The sequence below is a fragment of the Hermetia illucens genome, chromosome 4, assembly GCF_905115235.1.
Source record: "Hermetia illucens chromosome 4, iHerIll2.2.curated.20191125, whole genome shotgun sequence".
In the NCBI taxonomy this organism is placed as follows: domain Eukaryota; kingdom Metazoa; phylum Arthropoda; class Insecta; order Diptera; family Stratiomyidae; genus Hermetia; species Hermetia illucens.
Window position 1 is genome coordinate 75,114,804 of NC_051852.1, and position 23,207 is coordinate 75,138,010.

Genomic DNA, 23,207 nt, shown 5'->3' on the forward strand with positions numbered 1-23,207 from the left:
ACGAAAAATGCAGAAATCTTTTCTGGTAAACACTCACGAAATATCCAAATATATTATCTGGTAGAGTGCCGCATTCAAAGGATCCATGTCGTTCATGCAGCTGCGAAATAGTAAATGATTCCATTGAGTTGAAATTTTAGTTGGCACCTACTGCATAATTTTCTCTATATGTATATTTAAAAGTTACAGTGATGAAAAGCCGTAACAATTGTAAAATACTTCTTCCGAAATTCGACTTAAAACGATCATTGAAACACCTGAAACTTTAGCAATTAAGCTGCAAAGCATTAAGTGCATGTAATGTGTCATTGTCACAAACCCCTATACAGGGCATATCGTGTCAATGAAATCTACGCGACATCACTGTCGACTCATGGCAATGTTTTAATTCCCCGGTGAACTTGCACAGAGCGAGAGCGACCCACTCGCCAACCACCCTGGGATGGTGAATTCTATTGCATTGCATAAACCAAAATGGAGTTACATATCGCTCTTTCTGAATATGTGACCTATCCGCTGCCATTTCCGTCTTCTGGTCAAAACGTCCACGGGCATGTGGCCGTCGTCAAAGTTTTTCATTTTGTATTGGGTGAGGACAGAATTCCCGATAGCAGATGCAGGCATGAATTGACAAACACTTCGTACTTCCAAGTAACAGCGGCAGTTACTTTCCATATTCTGCTCAAACATTAACGCGGGACGGTCTCAACTTGATATTGTTGTTGCATAGTTGCATTTCCAAATTTTGGATAAAAATACGGCTGCGGGTTTAGCGCGGTTGAAACTCTGAGCAAACTAAGCTCGACGCCAGCATTGGCAGAAACAAAACATTAATACAAATAGGAAGAACGCGATGATCAGTCAGACTGAGAACCTTGATTTTGTTGGTGTTTATCTTCAGTTCAATCTTGCTTGTCTGTTTCTAAAGTCCAAAGCCACTTGGCCAAGGTCTATAACTCAGTAAGGAAACAAGTAGATGCCATCGGCGTAGTCGAGCTGTTCGAGGAAAATGTCATGATTCATCGAAACCCTCTACGTCATTCGGACAAGGTAGCATCGGCAACGTCAGCGATACCAAAAAAAACATAATATTGAATGATCCGATACAACCCTGGCGAACTCCGCTTTCAACCTGAAATTCCACTGAGATTTTCCCTGAATGAAACTCGATCTGTTAATAAATATTCAGCTATTAATTTCTCCGCAGTGCATCTCTTATTTAGCGCACATATATATCCTTTGTTCACGCTATCGAAAGTCTTTTTGAAATCGATGGTTTACGACGGCAAGGAGCAAGCAATGCTCCTCCTGCACTCAAGATAAGTGACCCTTTTCAGGATCTTAACAATGATTCCATTTGCCCCCTCTCTGGGAAAGGTCTTAGGTTCTCAGGACTTCCATATAAACGAAAGTAGCAACTCTGGAGAGACTGCAATATCGACCGTTAAGCACATCAGGTTCTCTCTCAGATTTTGAACGAAACATCGAAAGTGAGTTTAGCACTGTTATTACGTGGAGCGCCATCAAGTTTAGTATCACTGTTGGCAGTAATAAATTAATTAATCAACATCATCTTTGCAGTAGCTATTAAAGCAAATATAAAGAGTGCGATAAAACCAACAATAGCTAGAAAAAATCGGGGATAGAAAGAAACCGTGGCGGATCATGACGTTTTGCAATATTATTTGTCGCTTTAATAATGGTCCATTGACTTCCTCCGTGTCCTCCAGTCAAAGTAGCATGATAAACGTAACAAATAATAAGAAGAAATAGTATCGATGGTAAGGGGCAACGCTGAAGGAGTCCGCTTTGGATCTCAAATTCTTCTGAAAGTTTGCCTCGGTGGAATGTCCCTCTTTCGAAGAGCACTCCAAATACACTCCTTATTGGCAATTTCGTTACACTGTAATTTACGATTTTTGCGACGGTATGGAAGGTCAGCGTCATGCTCACCACCACTGGCACCGTATTCCATCCAGGATATGTGGTGGTGTTATCAGAACCCTCCTGGGCATTCACGTCACGTATCACAATTGAATCCCGCCAGTAGAATTGCATTTAGTTGCTCATAGAAAACTTCTTTCCCCACATTATCGAAAGTCTTTATTGGTGAGTCACGTCATCATCATCAACGGCACAACAATCGGTATCCGGTCTACCCTAGTAAGGAACTCCAGACACTCCGGTTTTGCGCCGAGGTCCACCAATTCAATATCCCTAAAAGCCATAAATTCAATATCCGTCCTGACCTACACCATCGCTCCATCTCAGGCAAGGTCTGCCTCGTCTTCTTTTTCTAACATAGATATTTCCGAGGAAAACATAAGGATTTACAAGATCATAGCTGGTACAGTAAAAGCTTTGAACGTTTGAGACCTTTCGAGTGGAACAGTTTTTTAAGCTGAAATAGGCCCTGTTGGCAACCAACAATCGTGCACGGATTTCGTCGTCATAGCTGTAATCGGTTGTGATTTTCGAACCTAGATAGTAGAAATTTTCAACGGTCTCAAAGTTTTATTGTATCTTTATGGTTTTCGTTTGACTAGTGCGATTCGATATTGTTGGTTCTTTGTTTTTTGGCGCTGACGTTGCCACCATGTACTTCGTTTTACTTTCATTAATGTGCAGCCCGAGATCTCGCGCCCCCTGCTCGATCTGGATGAAGGTAGACTGTACATCCCGGGTTGTTCTTTCCAAAATGTGGGCCAGTAGCGGCGTGAACTTGAAGAGGACGGTGACTCTTGCATTCACATCTGCATCACGAATCACTTTCTCCTGGGCCAGGTTAAAGAGGACGCATGATAAGGTATCCCCTTGTCTTAGACCGTTGTTGGTGTTGAATGGTCTCGAGAGTTATCCCGCTCCTTTTGCCTGGCCTCGTACACTGGTCAGAGTCAGCGTAGTCAATTTTATCAATTTAGTTGGGATATCGAGTTTTACCCTGGCTATGCTGTCATAGGTGACTTTAAAATCGATGAAATGTTGCAACTGATGGCCATATTCCAGCGCTGCTTTCATCGCTTTCTGCAGAGGGAAAATCTGATCTGTTGTTGCCAATAATGTTCTGGGAATATGCGCCTATCCGGCCTAGCAAGATAGCGGAGAATATCTTATAGATGGTACTCAGCAACGTGATACCTCTATAATTGCTGCACTGTGTGATATCCCCGTTTTTATGTATGGGACAGATAATGCTTCGTTGTCAGTTGTCAGGCATTGATTCTGTGTCCGACACCTTGAGCACCAGTTGATGAACCGCTTGGTGTAGTTGGTTGCCTCCATATTTAACCAATTCGGCTGTAATTCCATCAATTACTGACGCGGGTGGATTGCACGGACTGTTTCTTCCATGCTTAGTGGTGGCAACGTTTGTCCGTCGTTTTCAGTTGGCGGGACCTCCAACTCGCCGATATTTTGGTGGTTGAGCAGTTCATAAAAATACTCAACCCATTGCTCCAATACGCCCATTCTGTCGGAAATCCGATTTCCCTCTTTGTCTTGGTAGGATGAGCATCGAGGTGTATTAGCCTTCATCCTGCTGACTTGTTGGTAAAACTTCCGCGCCTGGTCGGTTGCTCCCTGTTCTGTTTAAGTTCACAGATCTGTTGGTTCTCCCAGGCTTCCTTTTTCCGTCGGTGAAGTCGTTTCTCCGCTTTTTGGAGTTCGTGATAAGTCTTTGCGGGTGCCCGCGTTTTTCGAGAACACAACATTACTCGGTATGAAGCATTCTTCCGTTCCATTGCTAGCTTACATTCATCGTCGAACCAGCCGTTCCGGCTTTTTTGAGGCTGGGGCCAAGTATGTTTGTGGCCGTGTCAATAATAAGATCATTTGTTGATGATTCATCACCAGGACATCTGTTAGCTGTGGTACTTGCGGCATCCATTTCCCTCTTATAGGTGTTACGGAGGGCTTCGCTACGCTAATCCCCCATAATAACCTCGCATAGCCCGAAAATGAGTTGCTTGTACCACTAGAATTCCAGCTCACGTTGGAAAAAAAAACGTGAATCCTGGGTATCCTCGATACCGTTTATAAGAAACATATGCACATTTAGTAATCTATTTAAGTGAGCCCATCTCTGATGTATGATTGTTTCTGTAGCATAAAATAATTCGAGATCTGTATCTGAAATAAGGAGTGAGTTATCAGCCCTCAACTCATCGCTGAGCTACGCCCTCAGTAGATATCCCAGCTTACCAGTAAATACTATTAGTCCAAATGAGATTTGCTCTACTTACATCCTGTTACACGGACATTTAGACTTTAGTAATTTTCCCTCCTCTAGTAAAGGGGGGTTAGCACAATCTACAACAGAGCTTCAGGACGTACATGGAGATTTCACTGGCTACCCCACAAAATCTGCAAAAAATATCGGCGCATATCCCTAGCTTCCCTAGCTGCGAGTATGTTCCCAAGCTAGCTCTTGAATAGGTTTGAATTTAATCTCATAAGAATTTCGATTCTTATGTTGTCAGTATCTCGCTGGTCGGTTCCATTCCTGGTAAGGTCGCCCAGTATAATTCTCTCAACGAATCATCTTGAGCTTGTCAATTCACTTTCTTCTCAATTATATTGAAGAGTTCTAGTTCATAGAGTGACATTTCCGCTTGCTTTTTGATGCTTCATCGCCTTCCATACCAATGTGGCATAGAACACACGGGAATCTAGACTTTATTTATCTAGTCATTGTCATACCAGCCTAATTATCGGTTAGAATTGCAGTGTCTTATTTCCTGTAGTTTCTTCTATTCTATTCGATCAAATTATCGCATCATAGATAATCATTTTTCAGAATAGCTTTTGACCTTCCAGAATAGCTTTGAAGGAAACTTTTCTCCTTCTCCAAGCTCTTAGTTAACATCCAACATATATACTGCCCATAACCACTTTGAGTGCGAGACCTAAACTCGCTTCTAAACCTCTCTGTAGTTGTGCTTCCGATGGGGATGATTTCAGTGGTTTTAAAGTTCTTACTTCCATTATTTCGTTATTCTCAAATTCCTCTGGCTGATGTGGTGTTTTCACTGTCTCCCATTTTAAATAAGTCCTCTGGTTTGCAATTACTTCTCCCAACCTTAAATATTATTTGGGCCGCTACTAGGTGTCCAGTCAAGCTATATACTTTAAGTTGGATTTAAGATGTGTGCATATACCACTGTGTTTATGCTACTTACTTCAGCGTATTTGCCACAAAAGTTAAGTCGGGATGGTTTTCTGAGCTCGTACCGATTCACGTTGTATTTCTTCTATCATCTTAAAACTATTTTCCTGCAAAAAGGCATGCATCGAATTTTTTGCGATAGAAGACCTAGTGCTCTTTTTCAAAAATAAATGAGTAGTTTTGGCATTAGTTGAGGCTTGATACGTTTCAGGCCCAAAATAAATTCCAAAATGGCAATGACGGGTGCTTTCGAAATACCAGCAGCATCAGCAAGGCCCCTAACAGTCATACAACAATTGGAAAGCACAAGTTCTTCCATTTTCTTCACGTGACCTGTTCGTCACAATGCTGCCAACTTGAAACAATAAAGTTTTGTGTGCGCTTTACCCGCACGATTTGAGGGGTTATATCTATTCTTATTTTTTTTTCACTTCTTTTTATTGCTTTAAAATACTGAATACAGAATGGAGTTTAAAAAATGTTTATGGATTTCCTCATGTAATATCTAGTGAAGTATACACACGATTTCAACAATTGAAAAAAATTTTTTATAAACAGCTTAAAAAAACTCATCGTCAAAAAAGCGAACTTTCTTCGAATCCACCATTCTGCAAAAAAATCCAAAATTACAAGCGTGTGTACTTCATTAGCTACACTTATATAGTTTATGGGAGAAATTTTTATTTTGCTTCTTAATGGCGATCCAAGGGAGTTCTACTGCTTGCCGCGAAGGACTTTCAACAACTCGTAACTGTATGTCTTATTCCAGTCAAAACAGGGTAACAATCAAAGCCGATTGCAAAACTGCTACAGTGTACCCTAGCCCTGTAGTGTCCCGTTACAGGTTTGAATGAAGTGCTTTAAGACAATATAATCCAATTGGACTATCACGCTGTCGATTATTCTTGTTATTTAAAACTATACAAACCCTTGATGGAGGAAGAAATATTTCAATTTGGCTGGCTGGCTGGCTCGAGTCAGGCTGCGGACACTGGGTAAACCATTCTTTGCGGACCTCAGTGAGATTTCTAGCTGCAAGGTCGCAGAGCTGCTTTCCTTCGTGAATGCTACGGGCTAGCTCTGAAGATCCGAGCCGGCTGGACTCTGCTTCCCTGTTCCTATAACAACAGTCACGGTCTTAGGAGTTTGTGACATCAAAACGGCACACCAAAGCGCTAATTGGGCTCCTCGGAGCGGCCACTGATACCTACCTACCTACCATCTGTATTAGTCCGCCTGGCAGACCACGAATTTGCCCCAGTGTACCCAGAGCAAGTCAAGAGCGTCCATCTCCTTCCTGCATTCTGGCCTTCAGTTTCTCTAAGCCCTAACTATATTGTACTTAAGATATCTGCAAAGTTGTCGCCCATTTGTCTTCAGATGGTTAAATTTGCTATCAAAACTTGACCGGCTGTAGCGTTGACTATACGGACGTAAGATGTGCGTCAAATTTTCACCACAGTCCATAGGTCGCTGAGTTACCGAATTCTTCTTGAGAGCGTTTTCAATTAAACTCAGTAAGAAATTAAATCTATTCTTATTGATTCTAAAATTCTTAAAAAAATCAACAGTATCATAGTCTTTCAGTTTTTAAAAAGTCACTTTAAAATTACCATTAGCGTTCGGATAGCTGAGTGGTTAGGAAATAAGGCTATCGTACGGAAGGTCACGGTTCAAATTTCACTGGCGGCAGTGGGATTTGTATCGTGATTTGACGTCGGATACCAATCGACTCAGCTGTGAATGAGTATCTGAGTCAAATCAGGGTAAAAATCTCGGGCGAGTGCAATGCTGACTACATTGCCTCCTACAGTGTTCTACTGTAGCGTACCGTTACGGTCTCGAATGAAGTGCTCTAACACACTTCAAGGCCCTGGTCAATTATGGATTGTTGCGCCAACGATTATTATTATTATTAGCGTTCAGCTCGCGATTTAATTTACGGACGCATCATTATTATTTAGTTGAAACTCCTAAATATTCCATTATTAATAACGAGTAACACACGATGACAGCACAATTCAAAATTTCAAATCAACATAACCGCACTTTCGTGAAGATTCGACCATCCAGAGCCGAGAGCGAAAGAGAAAACACTCAGTGAAAATCGAATAAAGTTGAACATAGTTCACTCGGTAAATTCCCATACAGTGGGAGAAACTTTAAGATGACTTAAGACCAACAAAGTTAGGGCTTTATCTTGACACTTCCTTCTGCAATTTTGCCAGAATTTTTACCCAATAATATTCCAAAAGCCTTTATCGATTTCCCCTTGTGTACGTGCACTGCCATTTTATCAAATCTGAATCCACTAACGCATTGGCGCTTCTTAATGGCCTCCAACGACCTAGCGTCCACCTAGTGGTTGCATGCTGCAGAATACAAGTAGCACTCCCCATTTTAACTATTTTCAGTCACTCATGGCTATAACGTATTAAAATTATATGAGTAATCTTGCGTGTTTTTGTGATTTTCCAGCGTAATTCCATTAAAATGTAGTTAAAACTACAGATTTTTCAGCCTGAATATAAGGCCGGGCGCAAGTTGAGATGCTGCTGAGACGAAATTTTGTGAGAAGGTGGTACCTGGAGACCCCCAGACATGCAGTGAATGATATCCTTCTACGTTGAGATTTAGGGGGGTCCCCATACATGTAAAAGGGGGTGTAAATTTTTTTTTCACCAAATATAGTCATATAGAGGTACCAAATGAAAGGTCTTAATTATTACTTTTCGAAGCCGGTGTCAGTTTTGAGATTTGTTGAAAAGGCGGGGAGTGGGAGTGGAAAGGAGGGGTGGAAAGTGATGATTTCTTTAACGGACCCATTCTCAAAAGCTACCCAACGGAAAAGTCTGAAAAAAATCATGAAGCTGCCTCTATATGGTGCCCAGGCCTCAAAATACTCTCCATATCGATATCTGTTCAAATTAAGTTAATAATAGTATATTACCATATTTTTGGGAAAGTTGAGTAAAACCCCCCTTAAGTTTATCCCAGAGTTATAAAAGCAGTATAAAATATAATATGAAGCATATTATATCCAAGTTCATCAATCATACTATTAGTAACAACGTTACAGTGGCTCAAAGTTGTCGTTACCGTGTAAATTTACAACCCGAAGTACTAAATCTGACATGCTAAATGCATATTCTTAACGGGCTACGTACAAATGGGATAGTTCTACACTCAAATATACTCACACAAGAAGCAAACAAAACCTTTCATACCTGAAGCGCCCAGCTTCCGGTTTCCCGACTTCTTAGTTATTTGGATACTAGAATCAATTTCTGTAGACAGATATGTGTATGCACATATATGCATGCGATAACGAAGTTTGCGGCTAGTGTACATGCTTTTGAGCACGAGGTAAACCAGAAAGATGTGGAGATTCGTAAGACCAATTTAGATGCGTACATATAGATATGCATCAGTATCCGGTAATAGGCAATGTTTGCAGGATGGGCACAATATTTACGCTTTAATATATGTGTATCTTGGAGTTTGACGAATTATATCAAGGAATAAGTACAGGGACCAACCGCACCATCCGCGGAAGTTTTACCAACAAGTCAGCAAGATGAAACCTTATACACCTCGATGCTCATCCTGCCGAGACAAAGGGGGAAATCTGATTTCCGACAGAATGGGCATATTGGAGCGATGGGTTGAGTACTTTGATGAGCTACTGAACAACCAGAACATCGGCGAGTTGGATGTCCCGCCAACTGAAAACGACGGACAAATACTACCACCACCAAGTTTAGGAGAAACAGTCCGTGCAATTCATCGGCAAAAAAATCATAAGTCGCCAGGAGCCGATGGAATTACAGCCGAATTGGTTAAATATGGAGGCGACCAGTTACACCAAGTGGTTCATCAACTTGTGCTCAAGGTATGGGACAGCGAATCAATGCCTGATGATTGGCAACGAGGCATCATCCGTCTCATATATAAAAAGAGAGATATCACACAGTGCAGTAATTTTAGAGGTATCGCGTTGCTGAGTACCATCTATAAGATATTCTCCTCTATCCTGCTAGGCCGGATAGCCCCATACGCCCAGAACATCATTGGCCCATACCAAAGAGGCTTCACTCCAGGCAAATCAGCAACAGAGCAGATTTTGTCTCTGCGGCAAGCGATGGAAAAACTGTTGGAATATGGACAACAGTTGCACCATCTATTCATCGACTTTAAAGCCGCCTATGATAGCATAGCCAGGGTAAAACTACTATACACGGTTATGAGAGAATTCGGTATCTCGACAAAACCAATAAGACTGACTACGCTGGCCTTGACCAATGTGCGAGGCCAGATAAAAGCAGCGGGACCACTCTCAAGACCATTCGACATCAACAACGGTCTACGGCAAGGGGATGCCCTATCATGCGTCCTCTTTAACCTGGCCCTCGAGAAAGTGATCCGTGATGCTGATGTATCATAAATGCAAGAGGTACGATCCTCTTTAAGTCCACCCAACTACTGGCCTATGCTGACGATATCGACATCATGGGAAGAACGACCCGAGACGTACAAACTGCCTTCATCCAGATCGAACAGGTGGCGCGAGATCTTGGGATGCACATCAGTGAAGGCAAGACAAAATATATGGTGGCAACGTCAGCACCGAAGACGAACCAACCAACAACATCAAACCGTACTGGTCAAACAAGAAGAATAAGGATAGGAGAATACAACTTTGAGACCGTTGACAATTTGATGGTGTAGGCCAGGACGCCAGACATATAAGATAAACACAAAACCTGTATAACTGCAACCAAAATCTTCAACCTATTCTATGTAAATCTGTTCGCATGGCTCAACATTTCTGAAACGATAGATCACACTATATTCTTTTGAGGTCCAGAAAGATGCAATAAGTTATATTTTACCGCCCACTATTTCCGTTGCACATTATAAACGAGTTTCTGAAATTTCATATATTGCTTGAAAACCCCTCGTTCGAATCTGAGGTATTTACATTGCAGGCTTCTTGAAGCGCCGGGCAACTTAAAGCTTGAAGAGAATGGAAAAAATTTGTTAAACCAAACTTCATCTTAGGATCGATTCGTGTACCTAACACAAAACAACTCATTTATGATTTTAATCATTATGTAATTATGCTCATCGGAAGTCGAAAAGTTGAATAAGGAGATTGGCCGTGTTAGGCAAGCACATTTTGGAAATCCATCACCAAGAGTTCACAGATGTTTTGCATACATCATTGGAAACTCCACCACTCCAATGATATGCCAATCCCAAATATCCTCGAGGTGCTGAAATAGAAACTTGCGGTATAGCCCAACCGCATCGTGAGGAATCGAAAGAGCGCGAAAAATAGATGACACCTTCTTCAAAAAACAAAAAGAATTTTATAAAAATCTAACTTAACCCGACCTGAATCAGGGAGAAGATTTCGGGAGAAGTATTTGGAGCCAATCCAGGTGTTGAAATTTAGAAGCAGCATGGCTCTGACACGTTATGCATTCATTCGAGCCCCTCCCTGAAATGATCATGCTGATATATCTGAAATTTTGAATCAGCCCTTCAAAAGACAGGTAAATTGAAGGCTGTAGGAATTGGTAAGATCCACAACTTCTGGCTAAAGGGGTCTAAAAGCACTTACAATTTCCACCGTTCTTCACCGGAGAAATAACTTATCCCCAAGGAACAGAATGCCTCTTGCCCTCCAGACTGTCGACCAATTACTCGCCTTCCAACCATTTACAAGTTTTCCACTTAAGTTTTCTGCACGCACATCTCAAAATATTTCGATGTTCATAAATTGATAGCTGAGGAGCACAAAGGAGGCGTAAGCGTAAAGAGCAACTTATAATCGATATAGTAGCTGTAAAGCAGGCGGTCCACCAGAAACAAAATGTCTCCATAGCTTACATCGATTATAAATTAGCCTCTGCCTCCATATCACGCTCGTTACGACAAATGTTACCTTGTACAAAATCAATCCGAATGTGGTTCTTCTCCCGAGATCAGTGATGAAGAATTGGAACACGAAGCTATAGAAATCTTCGCAAACATCAAGAGAGATACCAATCAAACGTGGGTGGCATCTTAGGCGACTCTCTAAGGTGTGGTTTTGTTTAGCTTTGAATCCGTTATCCTATCTCTTACATGAAAACAAATACGGGTTGCAAGTTAAACATGGCATATTGTCAAAATGTACATTGAGTTATGTAAGGGGGTCATCCCGTGTGAAGGCCGTTTTTCCCCTTTTTTTAGCATTTTTGTGTGAAGAACTGGATAAAGATACAAATATGAATTTTTTACCATATATTTGCTAATATCTTGAGCATGCGTAATAATTTTTTCAGCACGTTAGCATAGTTCATTATTGAAATACAGAGCAATTTATACACCTATCTCCAAAAAAAGGTGTTTTTCCGCTGTCACGCTAGAGGGCGCTGCGTTCATCATAAAGAAAAACGTAAACGGCATTTTAATGTACAGACTTAACTTCAGTCCGCAAATTAGGATTATTAAAAAATATTAAAAACTAAATTTTTGGTACCGGGTTAAACTTTTTTTTGTGAATTTTCAGGTTTTTTCAATTTAATTAATTTCAATTTTTGGAAAAAGTTATAAAATAACCACTTTCATTCTTGTCTCTTTCATCAATAAATACGGTTTGTTTATCAGAAACTTTAAGAAAAATGAAGCAAGTCGAAATATTGGAAGCCCGGCACTTTAACTATAAATGTTTTGTGTTCCTCTTATGAGACCAACTCTCCATGCAGGTTTTTCCATTTGTATTAGGTTGTTGCAAATGAAATGGTCGTTTTGGTACTAAAATTCAAAATGACTGTAAAGCTTACACAAATTTATTTATTTGATCAAAGTAGGTGCCAGTCGATTCAAAATACTTCTCCCAATGAGATTCAAGAGCATGTATGTCAGTTTCGTAGAAGTCCAACTATCAGGTGTTGATAAATTCGTTGAAGGCAATTTTGACAGCGTCTTCGTTCCTAAATTGTTTTTCCGCCAAAAAATGATTCAAATGCTTAAAAAAGTGGTAGTCGGTTGGTGAAAGGTCCGGTGAATATGGTGGATGATGCAGAGTCTCACACTGCAATTCGTTCAACTTTCGAACCGTTGTTCTGGATACATGAGGTCGTGCATTGTCGTGAAGGGGTATCATACCATCTCTGTTCACCAATCTCAGCCGTTGAATACTCAGTTTTTGGTGCATTTCCTCGAGTGGGACACAGTATTTCTGTGCATTTATCGTTTCTCCGTGTGCCAAAAAATAATAGTGAATAACTCCAGCTGTAGATCACCAAACAGTCACCATTACCTTCTTCGGAGGCTCGGTTTCGACATATGCTTCGGTGGCTCATCAGCATCTAGCTATTGTGCTGATCGCCGACGATTGTCGTATAATATCCACTTTTCATCACATGTCACTATTCTGTGCAAAAAAGGGGGGTAAAGGGGAGTAAAGAACTGCAAATGTCCATTCGAAGCGCCATGTCTACCCATTTGTCGAGCTTTTTCGCCTTTCCAAGTTGTTGCAAGTGCCATGAAACTGTCGAATAGTGTACAACCAGTTTCTCTGCAATGTCTGGCGTGTGTCGGATTCGTCTAGCACACGTAGCTCGTCGTTATTAATCGATGGTCCTGGATGTTCATGTGGCTCACTTTGAAGGTTTACGTCGCCTGATCGGAATTTTTTGAACCACCGCCATGTGGTTCGTTCGCTTACCGTATCTGCTCCAAATGCGCTGTTTATGTTCCTGGTTGCCTCCGCTGCTTTATGACCGCGTTTGAACTCATACAGAAAAAGTATACGTTTTTGGCTCTTTTCCATCCTTTTTTCCTTTTCATTCACTGTTGTCACAACTATGGTCAAAACTGAAATGACTATTTGATTAAATATAGGAGTATTTATACTTCATCATCGGACACCAACAGCGCCAACTGATGGTGATTTGAAACAAAAAAATCGCACCTAACTTCACTTGATTGCCAAATCGGCCATTTCATATGCAACAACCTAATACAGGGTGCGGCAGCATAACTTCCTTTTTTCAAAACTCAATAAAAACTATTGTATGCCACGGAAAATATTTATTTATTTTTTATAATGTAGATACGTGTCTAAAGTTTTTATTTACATTGTTTTGAAGATCAAATCTGTTAGGTGACCTCCCCCATTCTCCATACATTGCGTAAACCGATTTCTGGCGTTTGTCATGACTCTTGTTAGCATAGCAGGTGTTATGTTGGCAATTTCTTCTTGGATATTGGTCTTCAAATCTTGTAGGGTTCTTGGACGGTTCACATAAACACGGGATTTCAAAAAACCCCATAGAAAAAAATCACAAGGGGACAGATCGGGAGAGCGTGCCGGTCATTCCAAATCGCCTCTAATTGAGATAAGGCGCTCTGGAAAGTGTTCCCTCAAAACAGTCATCGATGCTCTTAAAATGTGTACTGTTGCACCGTCTTGTTGGAACCAAGTGTCCCCCAAATCCAAATTTTCTAGCCTTGGAAAAAAAAATTCTGTAGCATGTTTACATACCGGTCCAAATTCGCTGTCACTGTAACCTCATTTTGCTCAAAAAACCAGGAACCAATAATTCCACCTGAGTAAATTGCACACCACACTGTGACTTTGGGTGAATGCAAAGGCTTTAGATGCAATTCTCGAGGGTTGGTGTCAGCCCAGTAGCGCATGTTTTGTTTGTTAACCGCCCCACACAAATAAAATGGGCTTCATCGCTAAAAAAAACAATAGCACCCTCGGGAACGACATCAAGAAGAAGCTCACACGCATTTATCCGAGAATTGAAGTCACGTTCTGAAAGTTCCTGCACTATCGCCATCTTATAGGGATGAAAATGAAAATCATCACGAAGAATTCTTCTCACAAAACGATCGGATAGTCCAAGGGCAGATGCGTGTTTGCGCGCAGAACGCCGTGGCGATCGCAACATTGACGCTCTCACTGCTTCAATGTTCTCAGGTGATCTAACGGGCCGAGGGACTCCGGTTCTTCCTTTTGTCGCACTTGCAGTTTGTCTGAATGTGACCCATGTAACAATTGATTTGCGGTCTGGGACGGGAGCCAACGGGGCTAAATTAAAGCGATCCCGAAATGCACGCTGTGTTGCAATAACCGAACATCCGCTTGAAAAGTAAACCTCAAAGGCAAAGGCACGTTCCTCACTATTCCAACGCATGATGGCGACTGAACCGTGTCGGGCCAAAACTTTACAGTATCCCCTCTTGAACGAGACCACTAGCGCTCCGCTATGACATCAACTAACTGAGTGGCGCGCATTTTAAAAAAGGAAGTTATGCTGCCGCACCCTGTATATATGATAGTTAAGAATGCAATATATTCCGTCATATATTGCCAAAAAAATTAAAGACAAATATTGTGCATAAAATTTATCTAACTTATAACTTGCATACATACACCACCGTATTGAACACTACCCGCAAATTTCATTAGCATATACAGATACACACAAATACCTGCCTCTAGTAATTGACACTGATATTCAAATAACTAAAAAAAATCAAAAGGAAAAGCGAAAGTGTCTCCACGGACCCTGCCGTTCACATGAGTTCACTTAATACATATGATGAGGACGTCGTGCACGTCCTAGAATGCAATCAATTTATGTGAAACGCAATACTTCGTCTTTCAATAACTTTGTTAATAATAGTTGAATTTCGTTCGAAGAGAGTTCCAGAGTTATGTCCTATATTATCGCCTAAACTAATGCTGAAGAAAAAATAAAATTAGGTAGCTTGCTCCTACTACAATATATTTTAATAGTTAGTAAATACGTATTTCGAAAGCTACTTACTTTCTTCCTCAGTACTTAAGCTACCTGCTAATGCGACCTGGAATGCGGTCAAAGCCTCATTATAAATTGGGTCGGCATCCCCAGTCACTAAGCTAGCTTAAGTACTGAGGAAGAAAGTAAGTAGCTTTCGAAATACGTATTTACTAACTATTAAAATATATTGTAGTAGGAGCAAGCTACCTAGTTTTATTTTTATTTAGAAGAACTACAAGCATCGGAACGATAACTATTTTAATGTTGAAGTTTGTGCTTGTAGAATTTCGCATAAATTTACAAAATATGGGAATATACAGTTATTAACATTATTTGTGCAGATATCGGAACAGAATGAATTTCGAGGCCTAGTTTTTATAGAGATGTATCACTGTGATTTTTTACAGATTTTTCGATTGGATAGGTTCTGAGAACGAGACCTGTTTCACTTTTTGTGGCGCACATTTTGCGACCTCACTGCTCTATGCTACACCGAATATCAGAAATAAGATAATTTTCGATAAGTACAAATTGAGCCCTTTCATTTGATATCCCACATCACTACCACCATATTTTGTGAAAAAAATGTTACAGCCCCCCTTGAAGCACAATACACACAGACAAAATTTCGTAACAATCTATGCAATAGTTTCAGAGTAAATCAGGTGTAGCTGGCCGAGAGACATCGAATCGACTTTAAGAAGGTATTCTTTCACTCAAAATCTTAGAAAATAAACAAGTATGCGAATTAAAAATTCAATAATTTGCCACATATTGTTTCGCAATCATAACTGCACGACATTGTTGAAGCATGGAATCAACAAGCTAAAAAATCAGATCCATTGGAACTCCCGCCCATTCTTACTCATTGACAATGTATAAGTCAGTTGTTTTTGTGAAATCACGTTCCCTGATCTTTTTGTCAATGATTTCCCAACGATGTTCGATGCGATTCAAGTCACGAAGTCACGGTTTCGTGCAGGCCATTGCAGCACGTTTACATGGTTGTCGGCCATCCAACTTTTCGTCGTTCGAACCGAAAGCTTCGGATTATTGCCATATAGAAAAATCCAATCGTTGCCGAATTTGTCGCGAGAATGAGGTAGCACAGAGGCTAACGTTTTCGAAAAGATAATCGAATATAACGAATCCCCTCTGTTGAAAAGAGCATAAATTTTGATTAGCCGAACCATAAGATATAGTAGTCCACCATTTGACACTCCATTCAGCGTGCTCTTTTGCTTATGCGCAACAGTTTTTTTCGATGTTGATGGGTTCCAAGTAGGTCGAAAAGCAATCGGTTTTGTATGCCTAGGCATAAAACAACATAAATAAGCCAAAAAAATAAATTTCGTTGTCTACCACCAAATATTGTTCTGACTTCCATTCTCCAATCTGCGACAAGAAGACCCCAAAGGCATCTTTTTACACAATATATAACAGACAAGCGAACGGTCCTGGTCCTCAGTTGATTTCTTATCTTTCTTCCTTGCAAGGGGTTCGTGTTACGGAATCAGACTGCGAGATACTGAATTCCATATCAACTACCCTTCGACTAGAGCCTTTTTGTATCACTTTAATAATAAAGGGCTTCAGCTTCTCGGGCAATTGTTTTCTAACAACACAATAAATCAACATAAACTTAGAAAATTACTTTGAGCACGTTTTTAAGGTTTTGTTTGCAAAACTATTTGAAAACGATTTTGGGGGGGGGGGGGGGGGGGTCGTCCCCATAGATGTAAAAGGGGGGTATAAAATTTTTTTCACCAAATATCGTCATGTGGGGTATCAAATGATAGGTCTCAATTAGTACTTTTCGAGGCCGGTCTTAGTTTTAAGATTTGTTGAAAAGGCGGGGAGTGGGAGTGGAAAGGAGGGGTGGAAAGTGATGATTTCTTTAACGGACCCATTCTCAGAAACTACCCAACCGAAAAATTTGAAAAAATTCATGAAGCTGCCTATATATGGTACCCAGGCCTCAAAATACTCTCTATATCGATATCTGTTCAAATTAAGTTAATAATAGTATATTACCATATTTTTGGGAAAATTGAGTAAAACCCGCCTTAAGTTTATCTCAGAGTTATAAAAGTTGATAGTAGTATAAAATATAATAGTAACAAAATTACAGTAGCTCAAAATTTTCTTTACCGTGTAAATTTACAACCCGAAGTACTAAATCTGACATGCTAAATGCATATTCTTAACGGGCTACGTACAAATGGGGTAGTTCTACACTCAAATATACTCACACAAGAAGCAAACAAAACCTTTCATACCTGAAGCCCCTAGCTTCCGATTTCCCGACTTGTTTTTTTTTTCGCCCAAAATTGACGAAAACGGTTACTTCATCGCAACTTTTTAAAAAAAAAATTAAATTACGCATCTAATTCTATATAAGATAGGCTACAAATCAGATATAACATTCAACATAAAAATTAAAAATACATTCGTTTTTTAACGGAAAATATCTTTAAATTTGAGCACGTTTTTTTCGACACTGTATATTGACGATATCAAATTATATGCCAAAGACGAAAGTCAACTTCACTCCTTACTGGACATTACCCGTCCAGTTCAGTAAGGATAATCGGCGTGCAGTTAGGAAAATTCTCGTATGAAAACAAACGAACAATGAAGATAGACATTGACATTTAAATTGAGAGTATGGATTCGGTCGCCGTATACAAATACATCATCATAGTGCAAGCCACAAAACCTGCCATAGCAATGATTAAATCTAATTTGCTGCGGGAATTTGCACGACGCCTGGATCTTGTCCTAAAAACTGAGCTATTCGGGAAAAATAAAATCGTGGCAATCAATATCATTGCCATTCCCGTCCTTCTATATTCGGCGTGATACAGTTGAGTAAAAATGATTTAGAATTTGTCAATAGATGAGTCAAGGTAGTTATTGCAAACAACAACATGTACAATGAAGCTACCGAAAAAGTGAGGATCACTCTCATACGTCATGAGGGGGGAAGGGGGGTTATTGATTTAATAACATTGCACTACAATCAAGTGCATTCTCTTCATGAGTTTTTTATGAGAAACAATCCTCGAGCCAATTATATCAGGCTGTCACTATGGCAGATAATAAATTGTCTCCTTTGAACTTAAAAAGCAGAAGATGGGATCCCATGTCGAATGTGTCCAACAGAAGTTCGACATGTGGAAAGAGAAACGCATGCCCGGAGGTCATATGTATGTTGTTGCCAGGCATTGACATCGAAGCCTCCAGCAAATGGTTAACTAACGGTGTGGTTCATGAGACTGAAGCATTCCTGACTTCAATTCAGACTACTTCATTACATCCTAGGCATACTGTTGAAAAATAGTGAGTAAAATACGTCATTTTTCTCTGTCATAGACTTGAACTAAGTGGAGCGAAGAGACTCAGAAAACTGTCCATGGTAGCAAGCCGTCTTTGTTCCGGTGAGCGTTGTCATCAGCTTCAATGTTCAACCGCCCCTCGCAATTTTTCCATGATGGATGCAACCCCATACCGTCTTACGCCAACGCGCGTCTTACATTTCAACGCAACATCAATGCATGACCTCCATTAGCATAAGGCCCGATTGATAATATTTGAAAGCCAAGCAGAATTCAGAGATATAGATAGCAACAGGGCGGATGACACTGTGGTCACTTTTCGATTTGAAATGTTAGTTGATACGTCGGTCACAAAAGAAGTCGATTATGGTACACCATTTTCTATAAGTTGCACTGATGCGTGCAGCAACTTCACAGCGGATCCAGGATACTTAAATCATTCAGCTCTGGGCTGATCAATATATAAAGCGATTATTTTACTTTTGGGCAAGTTGCTGGAAATCAGCTTGGTTATCAAACGTTGGATACATGACAAAAGCGAGACCTAGCGAGAGGGCGCTTTCTTAATGAACAGTGACGGAGACACGAATCGGTTTTGATATAACAGCCACCTTTCAGACTTTACTCGTCTGATCGTGGTAGAACAATTTAACCCTCCGCATTAGTTTTTCTGGCACATCCCCACGCGGCAGTGCAGCTTTTGCCGCCGTGGCACCTGTTGCCGACTGCCTTTCACCAAGGATACTAGAATAACTCCAACTAACTTTTGTTTTTTTCTCTTTCTCTGATTTCAACAGATTAATTTTAGTTTACTACGTTAATATATAATTTCTGAGTGACGAAACTTGCTCCTTAAGAGGGTCATCCCGTGTAAAGAATTTTTTTCGGTTTTTCTGGGATTTTTTTGTGAAGAATTGAATGAAGGTGCAGATGTGAACTTTTCACCTTATATTTACTAATATCTTGAGCATAGGAAATAACACCCATCTCAAAAACAATGTTTCCCGCGTGGCACGCTAGATGGCGCTCCGTTCATCTAAGAGAAAAAATAAACGGCATTTTAACGTGTGGACTATACCATGATTCGCAAACTAGAATTATTAAAAAATATTGAAAAGTAAACTTTTCGTGCCTTAGTAAATTTTTTTTTGTTAATTTTTGGTGTTTTTCCCTACCTTCTTTAATGTATAAACAAGTCGGGAAACCGGAAGCTAGACGCTTCAGGTATGAAAGGTTTTGTGTATTTCATTTATAAAGAGATTTGGGTGTGCATTTTTCCCATTAGCATGTAGCACGTAAAATATGCATATATTATGTGAAAATAGCCACTTTCAAGTGATATTGACATTCATAGTCTCGAATTTTCAGAGAAGCGCAGCTTTGACCTAGTATTACTTTGTTAGTAATAGTGCGATTTTCGCCAAATTTGGCAGGATCATGCTTTATGCTGTAGCCTATATTGCTGCAAAATTTTGTGATTCTAGAGTGAACTTAAGGGGGGTTTTCCTGTCAATTACTAAAAATTATAGTAATGTACTATTATTAACTTTATTTGAACAGGTATCGGTATGGAGGGTATTTCGGAGCCTAGGCACCATATAGTGACAGCCCCCTGATTTATTTCAGATTTTTCGGTTGGTAGTTTCTGAGAATGGGTTCGTTAAAAAAATGACCACTTTCAACCCCCCGCACCCCCCACCTTTTCAACAAATGTCAAAACTAAGGCTGGCTTCGAAAAGTACTAATCGAGACCTTTAATTTGATACCCCACATGACTATATTTGATGAAAAAAAAATTTACACTCTCCCTTTGCATGTATGGGGACCCCCCTTAAATTCGACGTAAAAGGATGTAACTCACTATATGCGTGAGCGTTCACAGTTCCCACCTTTCTACCAAATTTGGTGCCAATCGCTAAAACCGTCTCCGAGAAAAATGCGTGTGACGGACAGACAGTAAACCGATTTTAATAAGGTTTTTGTGAATCACAATCCCAAGTCGCGAATTCAATAAGTAGTGAAAGTTTCAAAAAATTTCGTTGGAAAGATTTTGGGCTATGGTGGCATCCGATCTTCAACATGCAGTTTTGAGAAAAACGTAAATGCGTAAAAATTAGAAGGTGATTATTAACCACAAAATCTTAACTAACCATTGACCTTCTATAACTAGTTCATAAATCTTCGTAAAAAAACACATATAAAGCGCGCACACACACACACTATTCCCAGTATAACTGGATACAACTGATGCCAAAAAATCAATGCCTCGGATCTGGTACACGGGATGACCCTCTTAACGCCCATTCGTCCTTTGATTTTTGTGCGTTCCTCTACCATAATCCAACTTTCCTCACGACTTTTCAACTCTTTCATTAGGAACATCTTTGTGTTTTGTGGTTTGGCCTTCTTCGCAATTGTGACTGCCTTGTTTTTGAAACTGCAGAATTCCGCTAGCACATGGATTTTTCTCTTTCCTTCGCAGAACTGGATAACTACTTCCACTCCCCGATCGCAATTATGTCGATCCTAACAGTTTGATTGCTTGATTGATAACTTTGTCTTCATCTCTCTTCCCAGCTTTAAGCGTCGATTAAGTTATTTGCTTTCTCTTCCATTGCAGAACAAGCTGTACCTGGGGATTACCTCCTCTGTATATTATTCCTTTAAATAACTAAATAAATGTATTTTCTTCGGTTTTCCTTCAGTCTCTCCATCTAAATTTGTCTCTTTTCACAGGACATGGTGATTGTCAGTAAGGATTGGATGGAAAATGTAGAAGACACGAAGCCTCTCTTAGATCCGAACACATTAATTATGGCCTCACCGGTTGCGGTTAATTCAAATGAAAATACTGTTCGAAATGATTGGAAGCAGCAGGTCCAATCTTCAATAATCGGAACGCAAAATAACCGCAGTAGTGAATCTCCACAATGTGCCCGAGTTGTGCTTTATTGTCAGCCAAATTCACATCCTTTCCAGGTAAGCGTGAATAATATTTTTGTTGTGATTCATGAGCATTCAATTCCTTCAAATGTCTTTTTAGACGCGTACTTTGCTTCTAGAACCAAACCAAGAAGTAAAAGTAGGTAGATCCATAGCTAGAAACCGAGTTTCTGAAAATACCGCTATATTCGATTGTAAAGTATTGTCTAGAAACCACGCTGTGATATGGTACAGCGATGGGAAGTTCTATATTAAGGTAACTCCTGTTCAAGGAAGATCGCTTCTGCAGCGATTCAGTTTTAATATTTTCACAATATAATTTAGGATACGCGAAGTAGCAATGGTACATTTATTAATGAACAGCGGATAAGTCAGTCGGAGCCGGAAGAATTGCATTTTGGTGATATAATAAAATTTGGTGTTGATGTAGTGGAAAATTCCCGACAGGAAGTCCATGGCTGCATCATTGCCAGCGTTAAGCTTTACCTACCAGACGGCCGAGAATTCATATCAAACTCTTCAAGTAGATCGATACCAGGTGAGGGGGTCATATCATTGGAGGAGCTTCATCGTCTTCACCATTACATGCAGGAAGCAGTCCAACGTGAGAAACTATTAGAAGTGAAGCTGCACGACATACAGAAAATCATAGAAGTGACCAGGTACTTTGGTACAAATATTGCAAAATTTACATAAAAACTATGTGTGCTTGTAGGCGAAATACAACGAGTTGTTGGCAAGCCATGATTGACGAAGACCGCCTTCTAAACCGAATAGACATACTCGAGAATAAGTTACAATTTTTCCAGAAGAATGCCCCCGAGAATAGTCTGCGGGATGAGATTCTCAAATTGCAAGAAGATAAATGTTTATACCAAGTAATGTTAGCCCAGTGAAAGAACGTAGAGTTATTCATTTGAAAACTTCATTCCTAGAACTCAGCCAAAGAAGCTCTTCGAAAAGTTTACCAGGAACGAATGGATGCGACGCAGAAATTATCGACTATCGAGCGGGCGTTATGTAGTAGCGAAGATGAATGCTCTCTTCTGCGAGATCAATTGTTGCGAGCACAACAAAATTTACAAGTAGGTTGAACACTGACTCTTTTTTAGAGAAAGTGACATAAACTAGAAACCAATCCTAAAATTTCGTATTTTCAGGAGGTGAATGCTCGCCTCACACGCTTCGAAGCTGAGTGCAAGGAGTATCGAGAGAAGAGTGAGAAAGCTCAAAATCAAGTACAAAAACAAGACACCGAAACACAACAGTTGTATGCACAGTTAAACGAAAAAGGGGAGGAGTGTGAAGAATATAAAAGCCAAATCGATACGTTGCTAGCGGAGAAACATGATCTCGAGAAGCGTCTAAAGATTACAGGGGTAATTAGATGTCATATTAAGTAGTAAACACAAAAATTTCTTAGTTCTGTACTTATTTTTCGACAGAATGCAAATGATGAGAAGAGTGAAGGTGATACGATATCTACTGGAAGCAAGCCGGCAGGCAAGGGAACTGTAATGAAATGGTTTGAGAATAGCGAACTAAAGAATAAAGAAGAATCGGCTGATATAATTAGAGCTATCTGCAATGTAAGTTTTAATGTTGTAACAAATTTTAATCAAGAAGAAACGAATGTATAAACTCTACTTGATATGCAGGATACCGACGACGAGAATGGGGATGAAATAGACATTGATGTTGACCTCAGTGGCGTCTACAACAAATTGACTAATCTCGAAAAGAATTTATCTCAGTTAGCAAACGAATTGAAAAAAGGTGAAATATTACCAAATGCATATACATACATATTCCTATTTTATTTGACTAACGTCTTCATTTCACATCCGCATGTATTGTATTTGGGGGACCCATGTGTCCTTGGCAGATATCAGTTTTATTCCTAATATAATAATTTCCCAGAATTCTCTAACCCTAGTCTGAATTTAATCCTAG

The 23,207-nt window shown here is 40.0% G+C and overlaps 1 protein-coding gene across 1 annotated transcript in view; it reads left to right on the forward strand.

Annotated features, from left to right (window-relative positions):
• The window catches only part of LOC119653874 (sarcolemmal membrane-associated protein), a 34,427-nt gene that overhangs the window by 9,295 nt on the left and 1,925 nt on the right, over positions 1-23,207 (forward strand). Inside the window, exons 2-9 of the mRNA XM_038058982.1 lie at positions 21,048-21,290; positions 21,355-21,510; positions 21,579-21,916; positions 21,970-22,132; positions 22,190-22,339; positions 22,415-22,633; positions 22,700-22,843; positions 22,913-23,030. Of these exons, the coding sequence (XP_037914910.1) occupies positions 21,051-21,290; positions 21,355-21,510; positions 21,579-21,916; positions 21,970-22,132; positions 22,190-22,339; positions 22,415-22,633; positions 22,700-22,843; positions 22,913-23,030 (1,528 nt within the window). The 5' untranslated portion in view covers positions 21,048-21,050. The remainder of the gene's footprint in view (positions 1-21,047; positions 21,291-21,354; positions 21,511-21,578; positions 21,917-21,969; positions 22,133-22,189; positions 22,340-22,414; positions 22,634-22,699; positions 22,844-22,912; positions 23,031-23,207) is intronic.